At 43.2% G+C, this 20,521-nt stretch overlaps 2 protein-coding genes across 5 annotated transcripts in view; one reads left to right on the top strand and one right to left on the bottom strand.

Moving 5' to 3' along the window:
* Positions 1-18,729, bottom strand: part of LOC119378193 (uncharacterized) — a 59,981-nt gene extending 41,252 nt beyond the window's left edge. Inside the window, exons 1-8 of one of the 4 annotated variants that reach the window (XM_037647409.2) lie at positions 18,152-18,729; positions 17,269-17,305; positions 17,024-17,183; positions 13,460-13,609; positions 11,579-11,662; positions 7,522-7,653; positions 4,354-4,424; positions 2,854-2,917 (exon numbers count right to left, since the gene is read on the bottom strand). In XM_037647409.2, coding sequence (XP_037503337.1) covers positions 2,854-2,917; positions 4,354-4,424; positions 7,522-7,653; positions 11,579-11,662; positions 13,460-13,609; positions 17,024-17,183; positions 17,269-17,305; positions 18,152-18,191 — 738 coding nt within the window. In that variant the 5' untranslated portion in view covers positions 18,192-18,729. Of the gene's footprint in view, positions 1-2,853; positions 2,918-4,353; positions 4,425-7,521; positions 7,654-11,578; positions 11,663-13,459; positions 13,610-17,023; positions 17,184-17,268; positions 17,306-17,386; positions 17,870-18,151 lie in introns of those variants that run through there. The other 3 variants (XM_037647421.2, XM_037647417.2, XM_037647412.2) reach the window with 3 other exon arrangements.
* Positions 18,730-18,780: 51 nt separating this feature from the next.
* LOC119378166 (uncharacterized) overlaps positions 18,781-20,521 on the top strand; it is a 48,818-nt gene continuing 47,077 nt past the window's right edge. The window contains exon 1 of the mRNA XM_049411400.1: positions 18,781-18,893. The gene's annotated coding sequence lies outside the window, so the exon portion shown is untranslated. The remainder of the gene's footprint in view (positions 18,894-20,521) is intronic.

Here is a 20,521-nt window from a genome sequence, read left to right on the forward strand (position 1 = left end):
GGACTGACATTGTTGCTTGCAAGTGTACCTAACCAAGTATCACCGTCACCATACTGACGTGTCTTTAATCTCAAAGGCCATTGCTCTTGGTGCGAAACGTGCGATAATACATCAGATAGACAGAACGAGAATGGATCAAGGGCTCATTTTTTTCGTTAAATACAACCTATTGAAAACCAACAGACAATGAAGCCAAGGAAGGCATCGGACATTATTTGTAGTTTCTAGCTGTAGTGTAGTAATTATGTCATAAGTGGAAAGGAATTAAAGTGGACGAGGAAACAACTTGCTGCCGGCAGGGACTGGGCCTACAAACTATAGATAACACGTTCGATGCTCAATGAATTGAACTATGGCAGCAGGTGTTCCCCCATCCACTTTACTGGGTATTTCTGTGCGAGTAATCCTGGGAGTAGAGCTGGCTAGAATAAAGAGTGCACAAAGAGTGCAGTTGAGGTTTACTACTCTTTCAATAACTGAATATTATAAATGCTTTCGATGCACCTCATAGTTTTCGTCTTTAAGTGCATCAGAAGTGCTTACCATATGTATTTGTATATAAAGCATTAAGGAATACGGGAACCATGTTTCACAGTTGTTTTTGCACCCGATTAACGTAGAAAAAAAAAAAAAGACTACTTTCTGTTTTCAAATTCAGTGCAATAACTGTAAGCCACAAAATTGTTGGAATGTATACTGTAGTCAAATAATAATGAAAATAAACCTATATTACAAGTATTATTCATGGTTTCGTTATGAATGTGAATTGTTCAAATAACAAAAAAGTTTAAACATGGAAAATCTTTTATACATGAGTTAACCATTAATTTGTGGATAGCAGTACAGTCGAACACGAATATATCGAACCCACATATATCGAATTTTCGGCTATATCGAACTCGTAAATTATCCCCTTGAAAATCCTTTGTAAAAGTATAGAAAATTGCACGTTTATATCGAACGGTATTTTTACCCGCTATCAGATATTTCGAACGACGCGCGAGCTGGAAGGTGCGCTTCAGCACTCACTGCGCCCCGTGACCTTCGCGGCACCGCGCCTCAGCCGACACCCAAAACACTCGAAAAATGTGAGGGCGAGAGGGCTCGGACTGTACTCCTGTTGGGTGCGTTCTCCAACTTGCGGAGCGGCATTTTTTAAAATTTTTTCTCTCTATTTCTCATGGTTGCTCCGCGTTACCGTCTGCTCGGAGAGCAGGTACGAAGGAGCCGGCGGCCTCCTCCTTTTGCCTTTTCTTTCTTTCTTTTTTTTTTGTTGCTGTTTTGTGAGTTTTCATCAGCCAACCACAGCCTGCACCTTTCGTATTTGCTCAGCCAACCACAGCTCGTGCCTTTCATACATCGCTGCTGCCCTCGCAGGTAGCCCGGGTAGCCATCGCTGCCATCGCGACTGATCGCGAGTGCTTTGTTGGCGGAGTTCACTTCCGTGAGTTGTCGCATACCACCGCATTCCTCTTTTACGTGCGTGCACCTGCGCGCTCAAAAACATCGAAGTGACGTTTCTGCCGGCCAACACGACAGCAAAGCTGCAACCGCTCGACGAGGGCATCATCAAGTCCTTCAAGGTGGGCTACAGGAGGCGACTCCTTGATAGGCTTCTAGTCAACGTCCGCATGGGCACCGAGCTGAAGGTTGACCTGCTTGGTGCCATGCAAATGGTGACGGGCGCCTGGCAAGATGTAAGGACAGACACAGTGGCCAACTGCTTCCGGAAAGCAGGTTTCGTGACGGTGGAACTTGCGGAAACCGGTGAAGACGGCGACAACGAGCGTATAGACGACACGTTTCGCGAGTGGTCGTCCCTTTTCCCGGCTGCCGTTCCACCCGAAGTGTCTGCGGACGATTTCGTGGAAGCGGACTGCAATGTTTAGGCTGTTGCGAGCCTCGCTGACGTGGACATTGTAGCTGCAGTCACAGGGACCCAGGATGCCCAGGCCGACAGCTCAAGTGGCGACGAAGATCATCCGGACGAGGCGGCGACTACGTGCGCGTACTCCGCCGCTGAAGTGGCGGCAGCGTTTGGCTTGATTCGCCGTTTTTGCAGCGACATGGAGAGAACCGGGCTGTCGACCTGGACAGCCTCAATAAGATTGAGGTCAACGTATTCAACTTTATTTCGAAGACGAAGAAGCAGGCCAAGATAAGCGATTTTTTTTCGCGCAATTAAAACATTTTGTTGCATCGTGTGTGCAGAATTAGTTGTCATTTTGAATGCGCCGATTGTAGGTGATCGTCCGCCACTGGTAAGGTCTCGGGGCCTGTATTTTTTTATATCGAATTTTTCCTATATCGAACTAATTCGCGATCCCCTTTGAGTTCGATATATCCGTGTTCAACTGTATCACCATACCATAATTTGGGGGTCTTGGCCCCTCTGGGAACAAAGGAACAAAGCACATATCACCCACATCTATGCCTGAAGCTTTGCCCCCTTGAAGCACAAGCAGCGCATCTGGCATGCTGAGCTGGCATGCCAAGCTAGCATGAGCTAACAGCAAAAGGCTCTAGCTACTCAGATGCCACCCGCCCCCTCCACATAGTACCTGCTTGTGACAAGGCACTTTACTGAAGGTGTTGCCAAATCAGCAAATGCATGCCTACCTCATTATCTCTGTGAAGCATTTGGCCTAACCAGCACAGCAAATGCCACCCCCACAACATGATACAGTGAAGTAATACAGCACGTCTACATGCATGGTGTAGATATCCTAAATACATTAAAGCATGCCTTATACTACAGCACCCACAGGCCAGTGCTGAGCTCAGTATCATAGCACTGTGATGCTTCACATTACAATGATTCCCCCAAACTACAGCCACATAAAAAAAAAATACCTCAGTTTCTGGGCTTTGTAGCGTGTCAGGCTTCCCATCCATGGTGGCCATTCCATCAGTGTTCCTTTAGGAGGAAAAAACAAAACGAGCTGCATGATTTAAGTGCTCTATCAAGCTTTTAACAGATGCAAACAAGTTTATATTTGTAATTTGTTTTATTTATATCAGCTAATCTTGAACTTTAAACAAGTAAACTCTTACTAATTATCAGATAAGCCAGTCATTACAGGGCAGATATGCAGTTCCAGATTCAAAGCTGGTCAGCGCTCATGCTAGGAGGAATTCCGAGAACCAACAATAGTAGAGTTTCAAGATGATAGCCCTCAAAATGAGCTATGAAATACTGTACAGTTCAACTCGGTTTTAGGCCGTAATCTGTGGGGAAGACTCGTTAGAAAATGATACACAATGTGCCAATGTAATGTGCCAATGAATCACATCTCAAAATTGGTGGTGGCCTCACCATCTTGGAAAGACGTACATGACTACATCCCTGCCAGACATCAATCCTAGAGTCATATTACGTGCACTGAAATAATTCTAAATTTAATTAGTGAATAATAAAAACTATTCAGCTAATTACTATAAAACATGACTTTCCATGCACGTGATTTCCACTTCTTTAACAAATTATGGCATCTGGTTCAAGAACTTTCCAGTAAAAATATGTTAGCAATGCAATTATAAATGGTTGGCATACAAAAGAAGAGCCGATTACATGGACAACCTTCAAGAGATAAGTACAGTAGGTTCTTGATAACAAACTTGAGGGGACCCCAAAATGTTGTATGAATTATCAGAAGTTCTCATAAATATGACTCAGGGCAGCATACCAACTTGTATTGTAATGCTGATTGTTTCCAAGGGCCGCAGCAACATTACAGACAGCGCTGAATGATTGCCAGCAAAGTTTTTAGACATCAGTGGCCATGCTAGTGCTCGACACCACACATCATGTGCATGCGTGTGTACATTAAGGGAAAAAATGTGCTGTGTCCCGTGAAAGCTAGCAGCCCCTTCCCAATCTTAGTACGCTTTTATGCATGACACCAGTGCACTACGGTGAAAGTGACAACCGTTCAGCACATGATAAACCAGACCGCCTCGTTCCCCACCCCACCACCTTTGTTTCTCAGTCAACATGCCAGTGTTCGTTGTTAGTGCATGCAGTTTGGCTACTTTGGTCACTTTGTAAACAGGCGATCGGCTTTATTTGCAACTGTTAGTGATATAATAACGTAAATGTTCAGCTAGAAGCAACCATGGCATCACATATGTACTTTCAGCCACAGACAAGCAAGAACAAATTTATGCAATGAACAAGTTTGAATTGAGTGGCTTTAAAATATGTTGAAAACATAGCGGGCCAACCCAAAAATTTCAATTTCTTTGAATTAGCCGAATATTTGTATCAGAGTTTAAACTACTGAGACTACCATATTCGTCGTGATTATCGTGGGGGAAAAAAGAAAAAAAAGGGAATAAGAAGAGGGAGCATACTGTGCTGATAAGTGACAGATCGGCCCGTAGACTTCTTCTGGGGAGATAACACAGAATGTTACACAATCCATCTGAAAAAACATGTTCACAAAAAAGAGAACTAGTAAGCATGGTAACACTCAATACAAAAGATATTATCAATGCTTTTACTTCCTTGTTTTAATCTGCAATTATTATATTTTTCTATGCTCTACAGTGGCTACTATGGCGATCCAATCATGCTGAGTAAGTCTCCTCTCGTGTGAAACGTGTACGTAACAAATGATATTGTTAACATGTAGTCGCGTTAATTTGCACAAGAACCTACATCACTCTCTCTACACAGTCATAGCAGTACTATTTTGAACACGTGATCGTATCTAGTTGCCTCCAGTTCTGCTGGCTTTGAGAAATGTTGACCTCATGTTAACATTGTATAATGGGTTTCTTCCACATATTAGTGTTCCAGCAGTGTATGTACAACTTTTTATGAGAAATCTTTCTTAGGTGACCTTTTTCACCTGTGGAAGCTCATGTTGTTGATGTAAGACCAACTTCCCACAGGAGCTTTACTAGCACTCTGGTCTCTTACTTTCTGAACACCACCTTTGAAAATTCCCCATTAATTTCTGTACATGACCATACAAGGTATGTGAAGGCTCTAGCATCAGTTCTAGGGGCATGACCAGGCCAGCTTGCTGACAGAGCCAAGATGATTGAGCATGATAATTGTACAGGAAAGAGGGTGTAGTCAAGGCACTGGAGGCGATTTTTAAGATCGCGAAACAAGGCTTCACTGTTATCTTCTAAGCTTCGCATAAACTGCGGGTTCACTTAATAGAGTGTACATGTAAAGGAATAAAAGCAACAATTACTAATTACCAGAAATAAAGGTTTCAGAGTATCAGGCTCAATCCTTATCGAACTCTTATACAGGGTGTTTTTTTAGACAATACAGATTTTTATAAAAATCCTGTGACAGTAAGGCTCCTGTCGTTTTCCCACACGAACTCTACACCAAGGGCGGTAATATTTCGCCGCAGCTAAAGTTAAACTATTTTGACTAATTAACGAAACCTCTTTCATTAACTTTTTAATTATTGACTTGAGGGCAGTTGTTTATATTAGAAAGTTGTAGTGCATGACAATTTATGGAATAGTCATTTTTTAGAAATCTCAAAAGTTACTTGTAATGTGAGATATTCAGAATCAAATTCATATTCAGAGTGGCATCGAAACTGATCGCTCCCAGCATGCATGAAACACGACCACTCTTGTTAAGTGACGAAATTTGAATGAAGGCGCGTTGTAGCCGCATCTTTTTGTGAAAAGCGCCAAGTCATGTTGCTCACACCAGCGTATTGCCTTACCTTTGCATGTAGTGCTTGGTGCTCATTTGTTTCTTTCGAGCTGTGTGCAAGAAAACCACAATATCAACCTTTTCTTTCTCTGTGAAGCATGAAACTCAGGGGCAGCCACTGCGGCGCTTCTTTTTGCAGACAGGCCAAATAGTTTTTCGCTACTGTTTATAGTTTAAGAAAGAAACAGATAAGCACCATACATCGCACGCAAAGAATAAGCTGTCTACTTGTGTATTTAAGAATGCTTGCCGATTTCCTTGAGCAGATTCTGCTTTGGCACACCTCAATTCAAATTTTGTCACTTTCTTGTTACCTGTAGTTCCGGTCTTACGTAACACAGACACCACGTTTTCTGCAAGCAGGGCATGATCAGTTTCAATATTGCCTTTAAAATTCCATGATGAATATCTCGAATTATGTGCAACTTTTGCAACTTCTAAAAAATGGGTATGCCATAAAATGGCCTGCACTACAACTTTCTAATATAAATGACCGCCCTCAAGTCAATAATTAAAAAGCTAATGAATTTTTGTTAATTAGTCTCGTCAATGTCATTTTAGTTGTGACAAAGTATTTCCATCTCGACACAGAGTTCATGTGTGAAAACGACAGGAATCTGACTGTGACAGGATTTTATGAAAAATCTGCATTGTCTGGGAAAAAAAAGACGCTCTGTATAAGAGACAACTAACCACTGCTTTACTACTGTAACAACCCACAGCATCATCATGATAAAAATGTAAAAAAAGTCACAGTTTCGCCGCAAGAGCGAAGCAATGAATGCGATAGCAAGGAACTAATGCTATACGAAGTGAGGCTCGCCAATGGATACTCTCAGTTTGAACAGCGCTTCTGTTGCAAAGGCGGCCGAAGCAGCGAAGGAAACTAGCGTGCTTCAAGTGTCGAGCTGTGACACTTGATAGTTCGCGCTCATCTTCTGTTTGTTCGTTTAGCGGCGTCCCTGAGCTCGAGTGACATTCGTACGCGCCGTAACATGAGCGCGGACATCACGGTGAAAGCGTGAAACATTCCTCTGCCCCTCGCCACGAGAAAACCGCGCGAGCAGACAGCGGAAGGGCAAGCTTCTCCCATGCGCAAATATAAGCGAGTGAGCTCGCCGACGACTTTTAAATGCGCCCGTCGGGCTCCTAGCGCCACCTCGCTGGTAATGAAGAAACGCTTATTATCGCCTGCTGTCTCCGAGTCCGTCCAGCGCTAAATGGTGTGTATATAATGCTCGCCGTTAGCTACGTGGAGGATCTGCGTTTCGTGGCGTAGTGGATAGCGCCGCTCGCTGCGGAGCAAGAGGTCCCTGGTTCCATTCCGCGCTTCGGAAGCATTTTTCTGAGTTATTTTTCTGTGGGGCCTTTATATATATATACATACTTATACATATACGGTGCATGACGGCGGCGACGGCGACGGCAAAATCCAGCCGAGACTGTCCATATAATTGCTATCGCAATAAAAAAAAGATATAGTAACAAACTTCCTTCCACAGCAACTTGATCACACGTCACAAAACTGTGGCTGGAGTTTTCAATATGGGGTGGATGAATGCTGCATTTTCCATATCCTGGAACTGATGCAATTTGACTTCCTTCAGCCCCTATAGTATTTTCGTGCAGTAAGTTGAATGGTAAAAATGGCAGCAATTTAGGGAAAAATCACAGCCTCAAGCACTGGAATACTTATTTTCACTGCTCTTTAGCAAGGTGCTGTTATAACAGTGATGGTGACATTACTAAGCAGCATTAGCCTTGAATTAAAAGCTGTTGCTTCTTGTTGGTTGAAAGGGAAAATAGTTTTGAATTCTCAAAATTCTCACCTCCCAGTTCCCAGTAGTGCGAGCTACATTTATGATGCTTAACAGCGACTGTACATCACTGTACAGGTTGTCATTGTAGTTCCTGAGCTGCCGGTTTTCTTTTTGCAGGTCAGCCACCATGTACTTGGACTCCTACAGAGGGAAAAGAAACTTCTTGGTCAGATGAAGCATTCATCTTGATGTTTATTTTTGTTACTTTAGGATCACACGCGCCACCCAAATCCACTTTGATCAGTGGATTGATCACTTTGATCATTGCACGTTACTGCAGAAGGCAAACCTCATCAATCTCCAAGCCTGTGTGTTTGAGTCTTGCCTACGCTGTATGATGCCAAGCACACTTGTCAATTCTCTGCTCTGCTTAGTTTCAAGGCCACCTTGAGTCAAATGCCAAAGCCAGCCCAACTGCAGGTTTTGCCAGTGGGGTATATTGTGGTCATTTTAGATGAAATACACCAGAGCACCAGCGAAAGTTGGTGTGTTGAGAAAATACAACTGAACAAGCAGAAGACAACATTATTTACACTTGACGTCTTTTAAACCCTGACTCATCCAGGATCCACTCGTCCTTCTTGAATCATTGTACTATTCTCGTTCAAGTCAATTTATCAGGAATTAAATGACAAAAACATGTCTATAAACAAAATTGCATATACTACTTCCAACAGCAGTTGCCTATAGTAGCTTAAAGGGGCCCTGCGACGCTTTTGCGACTGTCTTATTTAGCACTGGAATGCGTGTTGTAATGAATTCCAAGACGAACGCAAAAAGGCTTACGAACCCCAAAAACTGATGTTATTAGTCTTCAAAGTTCAAAACTCGAGCAGACGACGACAAGAAACGTTCCCTTTCGCATTTCGCTCTCCCACTGACGTCAAAGGCAGTTTCCAATCACCGTACACCTCTCATAAAGACATACCGGAAGTCTCGCCTCATGGTGGCCTTCACACAGTGCCTTGCCACCGCTCTTTTTGACGGCGTTGCAACCATGGCTACGACAAACCACGTGCGTCGCCTAGCAGACGGTCCAATAGTTTCTCATGTAGTGCACACAATGAGTGTGGATGATCTAACAAACCTCTTGCGACGCAGCAATGCCCTGAGTGTAGTGCCGTGTCCGGGCACGCCACTGTAAATTGAAAGTGCATCGCTGAGCCTCGCGCAACGCAAGGATGGCTCCGAGGGCCCGGACGAAACACTACCGCCCGATAACGCGGAAGGCGTCGGTTGGTAAGCATTTAGAATTTTTATTTTTTTCGTTGACAGCATTGTGCCGAACCAAATTCACCTTGGTGCTGGCCGAACCGAGCGTTGCGTGCTTCGCAGGTGCCGGTGTGGCCGATGTCACCCGACGCCGCAAAAGGCAAAACGCGGACAAGTATAGTTTGATTGCCATTCCCACCAGTTCCACAGCGCACTTAGTGTCGTGTACATTGTTTTCAAAATACATCAGTTAGAAACAGAAATGATTTGTTTCTGAGAAAGCATTAAAACGGGTTTTATTCTTTTTAGGGCTCAGTAATATGGCCTAGCTGCCACCATATGAACATTATTACATGGTACTTGTCACGTCAAGCCAACCCAAACGCACGGCCTCTGTCGTCACTGCCACATGACGAAACGTCACATCCCATAACAACACATCCATAACAACAATAGCCTATGTGTGTCGCTGTAGTCCGAAATCAAGGTAGTTTATCCGGTGAAACAAAATTTAACGGCTTCGTTTTCGGCGATGCCACTTGCGCAACAATGCCAGCGCATTCCACAGTATGAGAATAAGCATTGAAAACAACAGGCTTAATTTGTGTCGCAGGGCCCCTTTAAGGACAACCATTATCAACATACAGTAATCCCTTGCTATAACGAAATCACTTTACTCGAAATATCGCTTTATTCGAAATTTAATCCAGTCCTGACTCAAACACATGTATATTAACCCTTTGTAGGTTTGCCTATATTTTTGACGCAATGATGTAAAAACCGGCTGTGGTATATTGATACAAACTACAAAAGAATAGTGTAAAACAAATTTCATCAAAATCAAACCAGTAGATTACTGAAAAAAAGTGGGGCATGTATGTCCCACTGACTCATGAGAGTGTTTTCAAAAAGTGGGAAAACATTGTCCCACTGACTCACGAAGGCACCATCTCGTGATTGCGGTATTTGAGATGAAACGGCCGAAGCAAGTGGCACAGAGTATCACTTCTCAAGTTGTGCTGACGAAAGTTGTGCAACCCTGATTTCCAGCAGTAGAACCCCACCTGCACCTGAGCCTCCTGTGAGCCTTCATAGCGCTGGGGTCTGTTCCTGTAAAGCTTACTTCACCGCATGCACAAACCATTTTTTTCTCCATTTGCCCGTCCTTGCTTTGGCTGTCGAAATCGTCGAGTATGGCTGTTATCTCTGAATACATGCCTACTTTTCAAGAGATATAAAGTAAAATATTTCCACGCACCAACATCCGCAATTACGCTGAAGGATGAGCATGGTAATTTCGCAGGGGATTGTGTTTTGATGCATTTATCGATCAAGTTATTGCACAAATTTACAAAAACACGCGAGGACTGGAAGCTAAAATAGCCTCTCTGAAAAACCAGAAAAAGAGGAAATGATCCGGCATATTGATTGGTAGGTTCTTTCTATCTGAAGAAGAGGAAAATTCAGAAGCTATCATAGAAAAATTGATTGAAATTCAATGCCATTGTAACACTACTTCCGCCTTCGAAAGCGTGGTAAAAGAATTTTCCTCGAGATTACGAAGACTTAGATAAGAGATGAGTGACTTCGCATTGCGTTAATGTAATGGGTGACGTGGGAGAAAATTTTTTCTGCAGATGGAAAAGCGGGACGTATGTGTCCTGCTGTCGCACAAAGGGTTAAGTCGCATTACTTGAAGCGCTCGAAGAGCTTGACCCACTTAGAATGAAGTGGTGAGCGGAGGCATCGCTGAGCGGCAGAGACCCTTTTGTGCATGCAGTGTCAAATTAATGCCATCAATGAAATACTCTCATGCAGGCACTGAAAAGGCCACAAAAGTACCAAACCCATGACCGGTAACCGCCTAGTAATGGGTGCCAAGCGAGTGCCAAGTGCTCCCAGCTGTTTACTGTGGAGCAAACGGAACTGTCAAATTCCACATTGCAGCATCCCTGAACAGTTAATCGCGGTTGTAATTGCATCGCTGGTGTGCCCCACGATAGAACCTACATGAAAATAAAGTTTTCCTGGTGCTTTGCAACGCCAGAAAACCATGGTCTCTCAGATGCCGAAAAGTGGCCAAAAGACCGCGGGTTGACTTACGCCGTAGCATTCCATGGGATGCGCTCAAGCGAACTTTTAGCGCTCCGAAGAGCACATCTGGTGCTGAAACACGCCATCTGACTTTAGACAAACGGTCCAAATGTGTGCTAGGGTCATTGAATTTTGTTCCTAGACACGTCAATGACATGGACGTGACAGTGTGCAAACACCGACACTCGAACCGCAGAATTAGCGGTTTCATCGACAACACGGCGCCGAAAAACTCGTTTTGCAAACGTCATGGCTGCACGCCTCGCCCAGTGATCATGCAAAGGCCCTACTGCAAAACCAGTCAGTTTTCACGATTGCACTGTGTACCCACAATGAGTGGTTAATCGTTTTTTGAGTGCAGAGTTTATAGCAGTGTTTACTAAATATATTTTAACTCACTTAATATTTTATTCTATTTTATATGAATAGTAAACTCTTCACGGCCAGAAATAAAAGTGAACCTAACTGCAATATTGTAGCGATGCCTTCTACAATGCTACCTCTTTTTGCACCTTTCAAGGGCAACACTTCACCTGCATGATCAATAAAATCAGCTGTCCATGAATGGAGGCTTAAAATCGAGAGAAAGGCATCACTACACAACTGCAGCCCAACTTATTTGAATTTTCTTCAATATGGAGCTGTGTTTGGACGTGCAGAGATAAAATCTACATATGTCTCATTCACCCGTACTGCATCAAAGAGAAAGAGAGTGATGTGGGGTTAAAAAACAGGGCAAAGAGAAGAAAGAAATACTTACAAGAGCAGCTTCCTCAGCAAGGTGCTTCTTTGAGATGATGGTCTGGATTTCTTCACCCCACTCCGACATTTTATGCACAGTTTCCTACAAAAAGCGAAAAATATTAGAGAACACACATTAATAGCTTGGGGAAGCCATTTAATTGTCAGTTATTTCAACACAGAACAGCTTGCACAATGAAGTAATGATATTTAGCAATTAAGGAAACTAGTAGATACTTGACCAGAAAAGAGTAACATTTTTTTACAGGAGTGGAATGTTTACAAACAAAAAAAAGGCAAGTATGGAAATAAAAATGAATCCCTTGAACTCTTGACAAAAATAAAAAGCAAAACTTGGAAAGCAAGGACTGCTAGGCACTTCAAGTCTGAACTCTCAGCTATGTAATATGACGGACACCACTAACACATATCCCTCTCCTTCTTATGTGATGCAATCACAGAAGCTGGTGTGTGATGTGATGCTTGTGCATGAAGACAATGCCAGCTCACTTTAACTCTTTCCATGCCAACATTTTATTCAGCGAACTGACAAAATTTACCGATTTTTAAATGACCAATTCATTGTGAACATCTTTTCATTAGTACTGCAACATCAGCAATTAATGTTTTTTTCCTTTTTTTTATGGAGAATTTTTTTCATGTTTTTCGAGCAGCAGAGGTGTGGCCACCGAAACAGTCTATATGAAGTTTACCACAGCGGGTCAATGCCCACTTTTCTTTCCCTCAGAAGATTCTTCTCAAGGACCTTCTTACATTTGGTCCTCTAATCAGGTTACTAATTTACTGTAAAGGCACGTTCACACCGAACACAGAGTACCCAAGCATGTGTGGCTGTTCAGAATGACCAAGTTGCCTTGCTGCCTGTTCCGTCACGGAGGCAGAGCAATCCACGAATCCACGGTACAGGTGCCGCCACCTTGTGGCACTACATGATACTACGCGTGCACGTCCTGGGCCCTGAGTGGCTGTGGCTAAAGTGGCCAATTTTCCTCCGTGGAGAAAATCGGTCCGGGCGCAATCCGGGTAAGCGACTGCGAGTTTTCCGCTTTGGCGGATAATCCACGTCCGCCTTCAAGGATCTGCCTCTCTGCTTGCACGCTCTGTGTTCGCTGTGAACATGCCTTAAGCTTCTACTGGAAACAAATCACTGCATCACAATTTCACACCTAACAAGTGCTCATGCAATCAATGCACCATGGTAATAAAGGCAACATTTAGGGCACTGTTTTGCAGTGCGAAGTTCTTTGATGTTATGATACCAAACACTGACAATCCCGCTAAAGTTTCAAAAGCTTGGCAGAACTTTTACAGAACATCTTTAGCTGCCCACGGCTGAAGGCTGCAGAAACCTAAAAGAAGGTGCACGGCAGACAGCTACGAAGGTTCTGTAAAAGGTTACTTTTTGGCAAGAACAACTCACACCCGCAGAAATGAAAGACTGATTCTTGTTAAGGAAAGACCAGGTATTTAAAATTGCATAAAAACAATATTTTAAAAAATCTGATTTTCTTTCTCGTGAGTCTGGCTACCCTGTGTACTTATACAAAGAGTCACTTCTAGAGGTCACATTATTAACTAGTGATAGGAACTGCCACAGGAAGCAGTGAACCATCAGTATGTCATCTCGGTGCACTGGTAAATGTATATGTTAAGAAAAGACCAGGTATTTAAAATTGCATAAAAACAATTTTTTAAAAAATCTGATTTTCTTTCTCGTGAGTCTGGCTACCCTGTGTACTTATACATAGAGTCACTTCTAGAGGTCATGTTAGTAGCTAGTGATAGGAACTGCCACAGGAAGCAGTGAACCATCAGTATGTCATCTCGGTGCACTGGTAAATGCATATAAACGAGAAAACTTTTGCGATTATTACATTACCCGTGTGGTGTTGGCAGTAGACTGCAGCCGCTTTTGCATCTGCACGGTCCTTTTTACTGCTTCTCTCTCTAGCTCAGCTAGACAGCACACAAGCTGCTGGTTCTGGTCCAGCAAAATGTCTATTATACTTTTCATGCCTTGCTGTAGTTCCTGAAAGAACACAGATGATGTACTCATTTTGTCATGCTAGGTTAGACAACATGGGTAGAGAATGACAGAACATGATGCTATAACAATCAATTTAGCCAGATGTCTACCATTTTAACGCGATAGCGTTAGAGAGCTCGTGTCGCAGAAATTCCGGTGTCGGCGTCGGCACCGTTGGTTGGGAGCGAAAAATCGTCCGTGACCGAAAAATCGAGAAAGAAGCAAATAAAATAAAGAATAAAATCTTTGGTCTCATTGAGGATCGAACCCGGGCCGTTCGCGTGGCAAGCAGGTGTCTTACCACAAAGCCACGATGTTACTTGCAGCTGCTTCGGGAAAAAACACTACATAAATGCCATGTAGTGAAAGGAGTCTCCTGAATGCATTTTGTTCGGCAGGTGTTACGACGAAAACGAGCCCATTCGGCGATTTGTAGGCGCATTTGCGAGGCCACCAAACTACGTCGAAAAAGGGCAGGATAGTGCAGCCATCGCTGCTAAATACACACACGAACTTTCAAACAGCTCTAAAAATGGACAACTATGTCCATCTAGCGGAAAACATATCAAGCCAACTAGATCATGTGCTGCCATCTGTGAGGCATTGTAAGAAATATGTCTCGACTTTTTATGGCATCCGAGAGGGCGCACGCGCGGCGTATATCTTGGAGGCCATGCGACTCTTGCTTTAGATCGAAAACCTCTACAATCCGCACGCGTGCGTGCGTGTGTGTCTGTGTGCGTGTGTGTGTAACAATACACATTGATAAGTATACACTTAGTGGTTGAAGTGTGCACTAGGAGCCAGATTTCGCTATCGCGTTCAACTCTTAAAGGCGAAGCTTAAGGGTCCCCCAATTTTGGTTTCGTGGATAGGCTGCGCTGTTCAAGACTTATTCGAATACTATATCAAGATATAAGACAAACCTCTCACAAAAGCACATAATGAAAAAGAGAACTGCTGACAAATAACATGAACTTGCCCATATAAATCCTTATTCCCAGGCAGTCTATGCAGGCATTATTGATATACTTAAAAAAAAAAAAAACACGAGCAAAAGCGGACACATTTGGCGATCTCTGTTACTTTCTTCTTCACACTTAACAAAGGAAGAAAGTACAAGTAGTAGTGCACATGGGAATGATTTGCAGGAGATGTGATGCTGCTTCTGATCTTACAAGTCATTGTTGACACACATTGTCACATGAACCTTTGAACATTTTCCACATCCATCTTAATTCTGTAAGGCCTCTTGTCCTTATGCATTGTCATACTGTTTTACTTGTTCCCACCATATGCTCCTTGCAACAAATAATGGAATACCAACTAGCAAGATTCAACCACCCCTTTCTAAACATAACATAGTTGGGTAAACAACAACCATCCAGACACAGCTGCCTTTCTTAATGAAATGCATTTGCTTCCAAGTGCATTTCATTTTTCTGTTTCTGCCAAGAATTTTTTTGCTCAATCTCTGCATTGGCATGCTAGCAACTATTGCGAGCACACGGTGACCGTTCAGTACTTCTACCTTCATTCTTAATTTAGTCATACTATCCACTTTGTGTACTGCTATTTTAATGTTCAGCTGAAATGACACTGAGGTCAGCATATGAAATAGTGAACACTTGTGTCACATCATTCTCATGGTGTTGAAAATATTGCAGAAAATTGTTTTAAAGTAGCCCACAGCATGCAACAAGACTATACTTAGTTTTCCCCATTGCTTTTCAGATGTGGACATTATTTACATGAGAAATGAAATTGAATATTTTATTGAATGAGGCTTTGGTAATTAATTTTAAATTAAGTGCTGCATGACAGGTTACAATTCATGAATTGTAGCCCATTATTTCAATAGCCATAACTACATGGAAGGTGTTTTGGCAATGACACCGTTTACAAGACGTGTTCCCAAACTTTATGATAAAATGCATTGTTGTTCAAGTAATTTTCTAGCTTCAATGTTGAACAAGAAGCTTTGTCAAAAAAAAGTGATTGATGTAGCAACATTACTACATCTTATATTCCTTCCATGCTTTGTATTGTTATCTGACATTGCTCGTTCAGTACAGAACTCTGCCATTTTTGTCTTGCTAAAGAGCTTTATATTTTCTTGTTTTTCGCACTGGTCTTTACTTTTGCAAACTGACTGTAAAGTTACTGTAGCCACTGACTGACGTATATCTCACTTTTTTTTTTCATTCAGATCATGTATAGGAGTTCCCTGACAGTTTTTAAACTTTGGGGCACCCAGTGTAGCACTAATTTAGTATACACTGTGATGTAAAAGTGATATCGTTGATGAACAAACTAGAAATATCAATGCACACCAGTGCCCAGCCGAAAACTAAAGCTACTTTTGGAACGAATTCCAAGTAGACGTATCTCGTGAAATGACTGGCTTCTACTCGCGCATTGCAATGTTCCCAATTAAATAGTTGAAAGTTTATTACTGAAATCTTGCTAATTATTTACATTTTCATTTTAATTTTCAGTGCATGTAATGCCCACCTCATCAAGAAATACAAATCAATCAGTAGACATGATACATGCCCCAGGTGACTAAACAGAATTTTGAGCAGCGTAAACAGAGGTCGCAGGAAAAGATGCACAGGACAGAACACTAATACTATGTCTATGCTACATGAAAATGCTAAGCCTGTATGAAATTCTGGAGGAAATCATTCGGCACTTTAGAAGTCATGCAGGCTTGGCACTCCCATTTATGAAGCACTCAGTGTGTTGCCAGCTTGCTTCCTAGCTACACATGCCTATTGTAATGCAGAAATGTGCATATTTATTACCCTTAGGTGCACCATGAAAACCTCAGGTTGCTAAAATTAACAGAGTCATGAACAGAGTCATAAATTAACAGAGTCCTCCACCAAGTCATTTCTCATAATCCAGGTGTTGCTCCGAGGCTTCAAAACTCATCAATTAATCCAGATATATAAAACAGTACTAGAGCACATTTTTACCATTTAAACTTGCATGTAACAAAATCATCCATGTTATGGCAAGAATGTAAAATTTAATAGAAAAGGCAATGAAGAGTCACATGGTAAGACAGGAATGCTCTGCAACTGGGCTGCTTGGCAAATGTTAAAATTGTGCATAACATTTTACACAACCAGAAAAAAGGGGGTTCAATGGTTGATGTACGTAAAGCTACAAAGTATGCCCAGAGGCCAAAGGCCAGTTCTCTTGTTTATGAAAAGCTTCGTGTACAATCATACAGGACACTGTCAGGTTTTCAGCCTCACTGATATATACAGGTTGCAGAGTACTTTCACCTCTTGTTCTGTTGATCGAATGTCAATTACACAATGATAATTAAAATATGACTGCATGCAGAAGAAGCTACAATGTATAACTTCATAAGAGGTGCGATGTGTATTAGCGGCTAGTACGTACATCTCTGGTTAGGTGCTGTCCTCCTTCAACTTGGAGGTCCCCCTTAAGCTGAAGACCTATCTGTGCCCTCCAGGCGGTCATTAGGTTCAGAAGGTCTGAAGGCGCACATCCAGGCTCATCAGCAGCATTCACAGCTGCTTCTTCACAATCTCGTATCATCCTGAAACAAACAACGTACTTTTCTTGATAGAAAGAACAGCTCGCGCCCAATATTTAATTGTATGTATACATAACGTGTTACACACCTACTAGTAGCTCCTGGAATTTCCAATCTCGGGAGGCCTGTGATAAAAAAAAAACAATATAAGACTTCTTTATAACATCAACTCCCAAGTTTGGAATACGCGCAACATTCGTGCGAACCTGAATGCGAAGCGTGAGTTCACGTATTTACATACGCACTACGTGCATCGCCACGTTGCACGGCTTCTCACATTTCAGACAAGTTTTCACAGAAATAATTTCGAACATATCTATATTTCCCCGTGCTCCAGATGTCACGATCGTCGCCATGTGATGCTAAATGATCGACGTAGTGACTGCGCATAGCGTGTACTCGAGGTACTCCACGTAGTCACCAAAAGTCCACTTAAAGCATGCAGTAGTTTATACCAACATGCGCAGCCACATTCAGCGTGCCGTCTTTTATGAATAACACTTGTGCCGCTGAACTTATCAATGTCAGAACGCTTGATCACGCCGGCGTAGTGCACCGAATGACGACAGGTGCCCGAAAGTGGTCTGCGTTTTCACGGTGTCCTCTTTGGCGCCGGTCCATTTAATCAGTGCTTTCACATACCGCCTCTACATGCTTCCACCACAATCTACAGCTGTTGAAAACCCGTTAATCAAGCGCAGCGCCACTCTCGGATATTCCAAAGTGAAAGCTCCCCGATAGAGAACATCCCACAACAAACTTGCTCTACTTAATTGTTCAAAATCTATAACAACGCGAAATAACGTAAGGCAGCTTTACATTCCCTACAATCGTAATGTCGCCAGTGGAACAAGAGAAATATCGAAGAGCAACAATCATTCATCGCTGTTTTGGCGCACGCCGCACTAAGGACAGAAACTACCGAAAGCGCACGCTTGCTGTCCGCGACAGCTAGAATTGGCAGTACTTACATAATCCACGCTGCAAATCACCTTCAAACGACTTCTTCATGGCACAACCTCCTGCTCAGGAACTGCGATCTTCTACTTCGCCTAGCCGCTTGGTAAGCCCGTTCTGCGCTCGTGGCTCGTGCACGGGAGCGCGAGCCTTGCATAGCCACGTTATCCGCATCACGTTTCAAAACATCGTTCGATCACCAAGTTTAACGCATCTGCACCGAAAAATGTAGTCTCACAATTTGCAGCATACAGCAATGCAGCAATCTATTCACGAGTAGCGCCTGTCACACGTCGGAAGCTACCGAACAGCCGACAGCCACGAAAGCTCTCCAGAGTGGGGGCAGTGGGGGCTTCCCAACCTCACCGCAAGCAAACTGCCGTTACATCCGAAACAAAAGCACGAGAGCTTGACGTCACATGGGTAAAAATACATTAGGAAGAGCACCCAGAACGGCAGCTGAACCATAGCCGCTGGCAGCACGATAGCCAGCCCAACGACAGGCTAAATAACTGCTGAAATGGGAGAGAAACTGTGTGCGACGAGGCGAACGACCTGACTCCCCACTTTCCGCTGTACTCGGACGTTAGCAAGGTGGTGAAGCACCGTTGGCACCGTGAAGCACCGAGATACAGAGGACGCCAAAGGGCCAAAGGGCCAAAGGTACCAAAGGCACGGCAGGCACAGTGGCAGATACAGTTACTACCTACGGTCGTTGCGGAATTACATAGTACCGAAAATGCCAAGGCTCTGACGGTGAGTTTTCTTGTTCCTACGCATTTCTGATCAAAAAAAAAAAGTTTAAGTAGCATTGTGTTTCTCCTCGCTTTCTCTGCAAGCAAAACCCGCAGGCATCTTTTGAGCTATGTGATTTCACAGCTTCCGGCCTCACTTCCGGTTCCGACACTTTGCGTGCTTGCATGGATATGTGTGCACAGCAGTAGCGTAGCCAGAAATTTTTTTTCGAGGGGCACACACGAACATACTTTATGTATGTTCGTGTGTGCGTTTGTATGTGCGCGGGGGGGGGGGGGGGGTTCCCCCCCAAATCTAAGCACACGGGCCTCTAGCATTTCGCCTCCATGGAAATGCGGCCGCCGTGGCTGGGATTCTATCCCGCGGCCTTCGAGTACTTCGAGTCAGGAGCATCATAACCACTAGACTACCGCGGCAGATGTATAGTTATGTAATAATATAACTCAGTCAGTACTGGGTAAAATGTTCATATGTGATGAGAGTTTTAAGGAAATAAGTTAATTCTGGAACCTGCTAAAAAAAAATTTAAAACTTCAATCAACAGATGGCAGTAACTCAGAGAGATATACACTGATGCAAAAGCTCACAGGGTCCCTAATGGATGACTCGATGGGGAAAGCCATTTTCTTTTTAATAAGTTCAACTTGTTGGCTAGTTGGTAAAGCATGGTAAAACGGGAAACAGCGCTGTAGAAGACGACGACAAAAAAGGAACACACACCACACCACACGAAGCGCTGACTGACAGCTGACGTTTATTCAGGCGAAAAAGTATATAAATACACTCAGGCGCACCATGCGAAAATGTTTGAGGCCCGTGTACCTAGATTTAGGTGCACGTTAAAGAACCCCAGGTGGTCGAAGTTTCCGGAGCCCTCCACTACAGCGTCTCGTAATCATATCGTGGTTTTGGGACGTTAAACCCCAGATATTATTATTAATATTACTCTTAGGCGCACCACGTCACAACCAAAATGATACAAACAAAGCATGAAAAGACACTACAGAAACCTTGATCATCATCTCATGATGCATCGTGATTGAAAGGCGTAAGCGGTTCAGTTGAGAGGGTTAGCCGATAAATACGAAATTTCTTTGTCAGATAGTAAAACAGATGGAGTACTGACACACTTTTTTTTTTAACATTGAAATGTAATACGCTTCGATAATTTCTCTTGTCATTTGATTCTGGTTCTCAGCTAACACATCACAATTCTCAAACTTGGGGTGACAACCACATTGCTTGAATACCTAGATGGCCACTAACGGAACTGGTCACGTTATTGTGCTCGCGAAGTCTATCATTTAAACATCGGCCAGTCTGGCCGATGTAGAATCTGCCGCATGACAAGGGAATGTGGTAGACGACGTTCCCGATACGTGACACGAAAGGTGACTTATGTTGTTTACTACAGGCGATACTGTCATCAGGGATGCTGTTGACACGGTTACACATTTTTGACAACATATTAGGCGCACTTTTTCGCCCGAATAAACTTCAGTTGTCAGTCAGCGCTTTGTGTGGTGTGGTGTGTGCTCCTTTTTTGTCGTTGTCTTCTACTGCGCTGTTTCCCGTTTCACCGTTTTCTTTTTCTTCTCAGTCGATGTATTGATCCTTCCCTGCCCCCC

The sequence above is a fragment of the Rhipicephalus sanguineus genome, chromosome 1, assembly GCF_013339695.2.
Source record: "Rhipicephalus sanguineus isolate Rsan-2018 chromosome 1, BIME_Rsan_1.4, whole genome shotgun sequence".
NCBI lineage: Eukaryota > Metazoa > Arthropoda > Arachnida > Ixodida > Ixodidae > Rhipicephalus > Rhipicephalus sanguineus.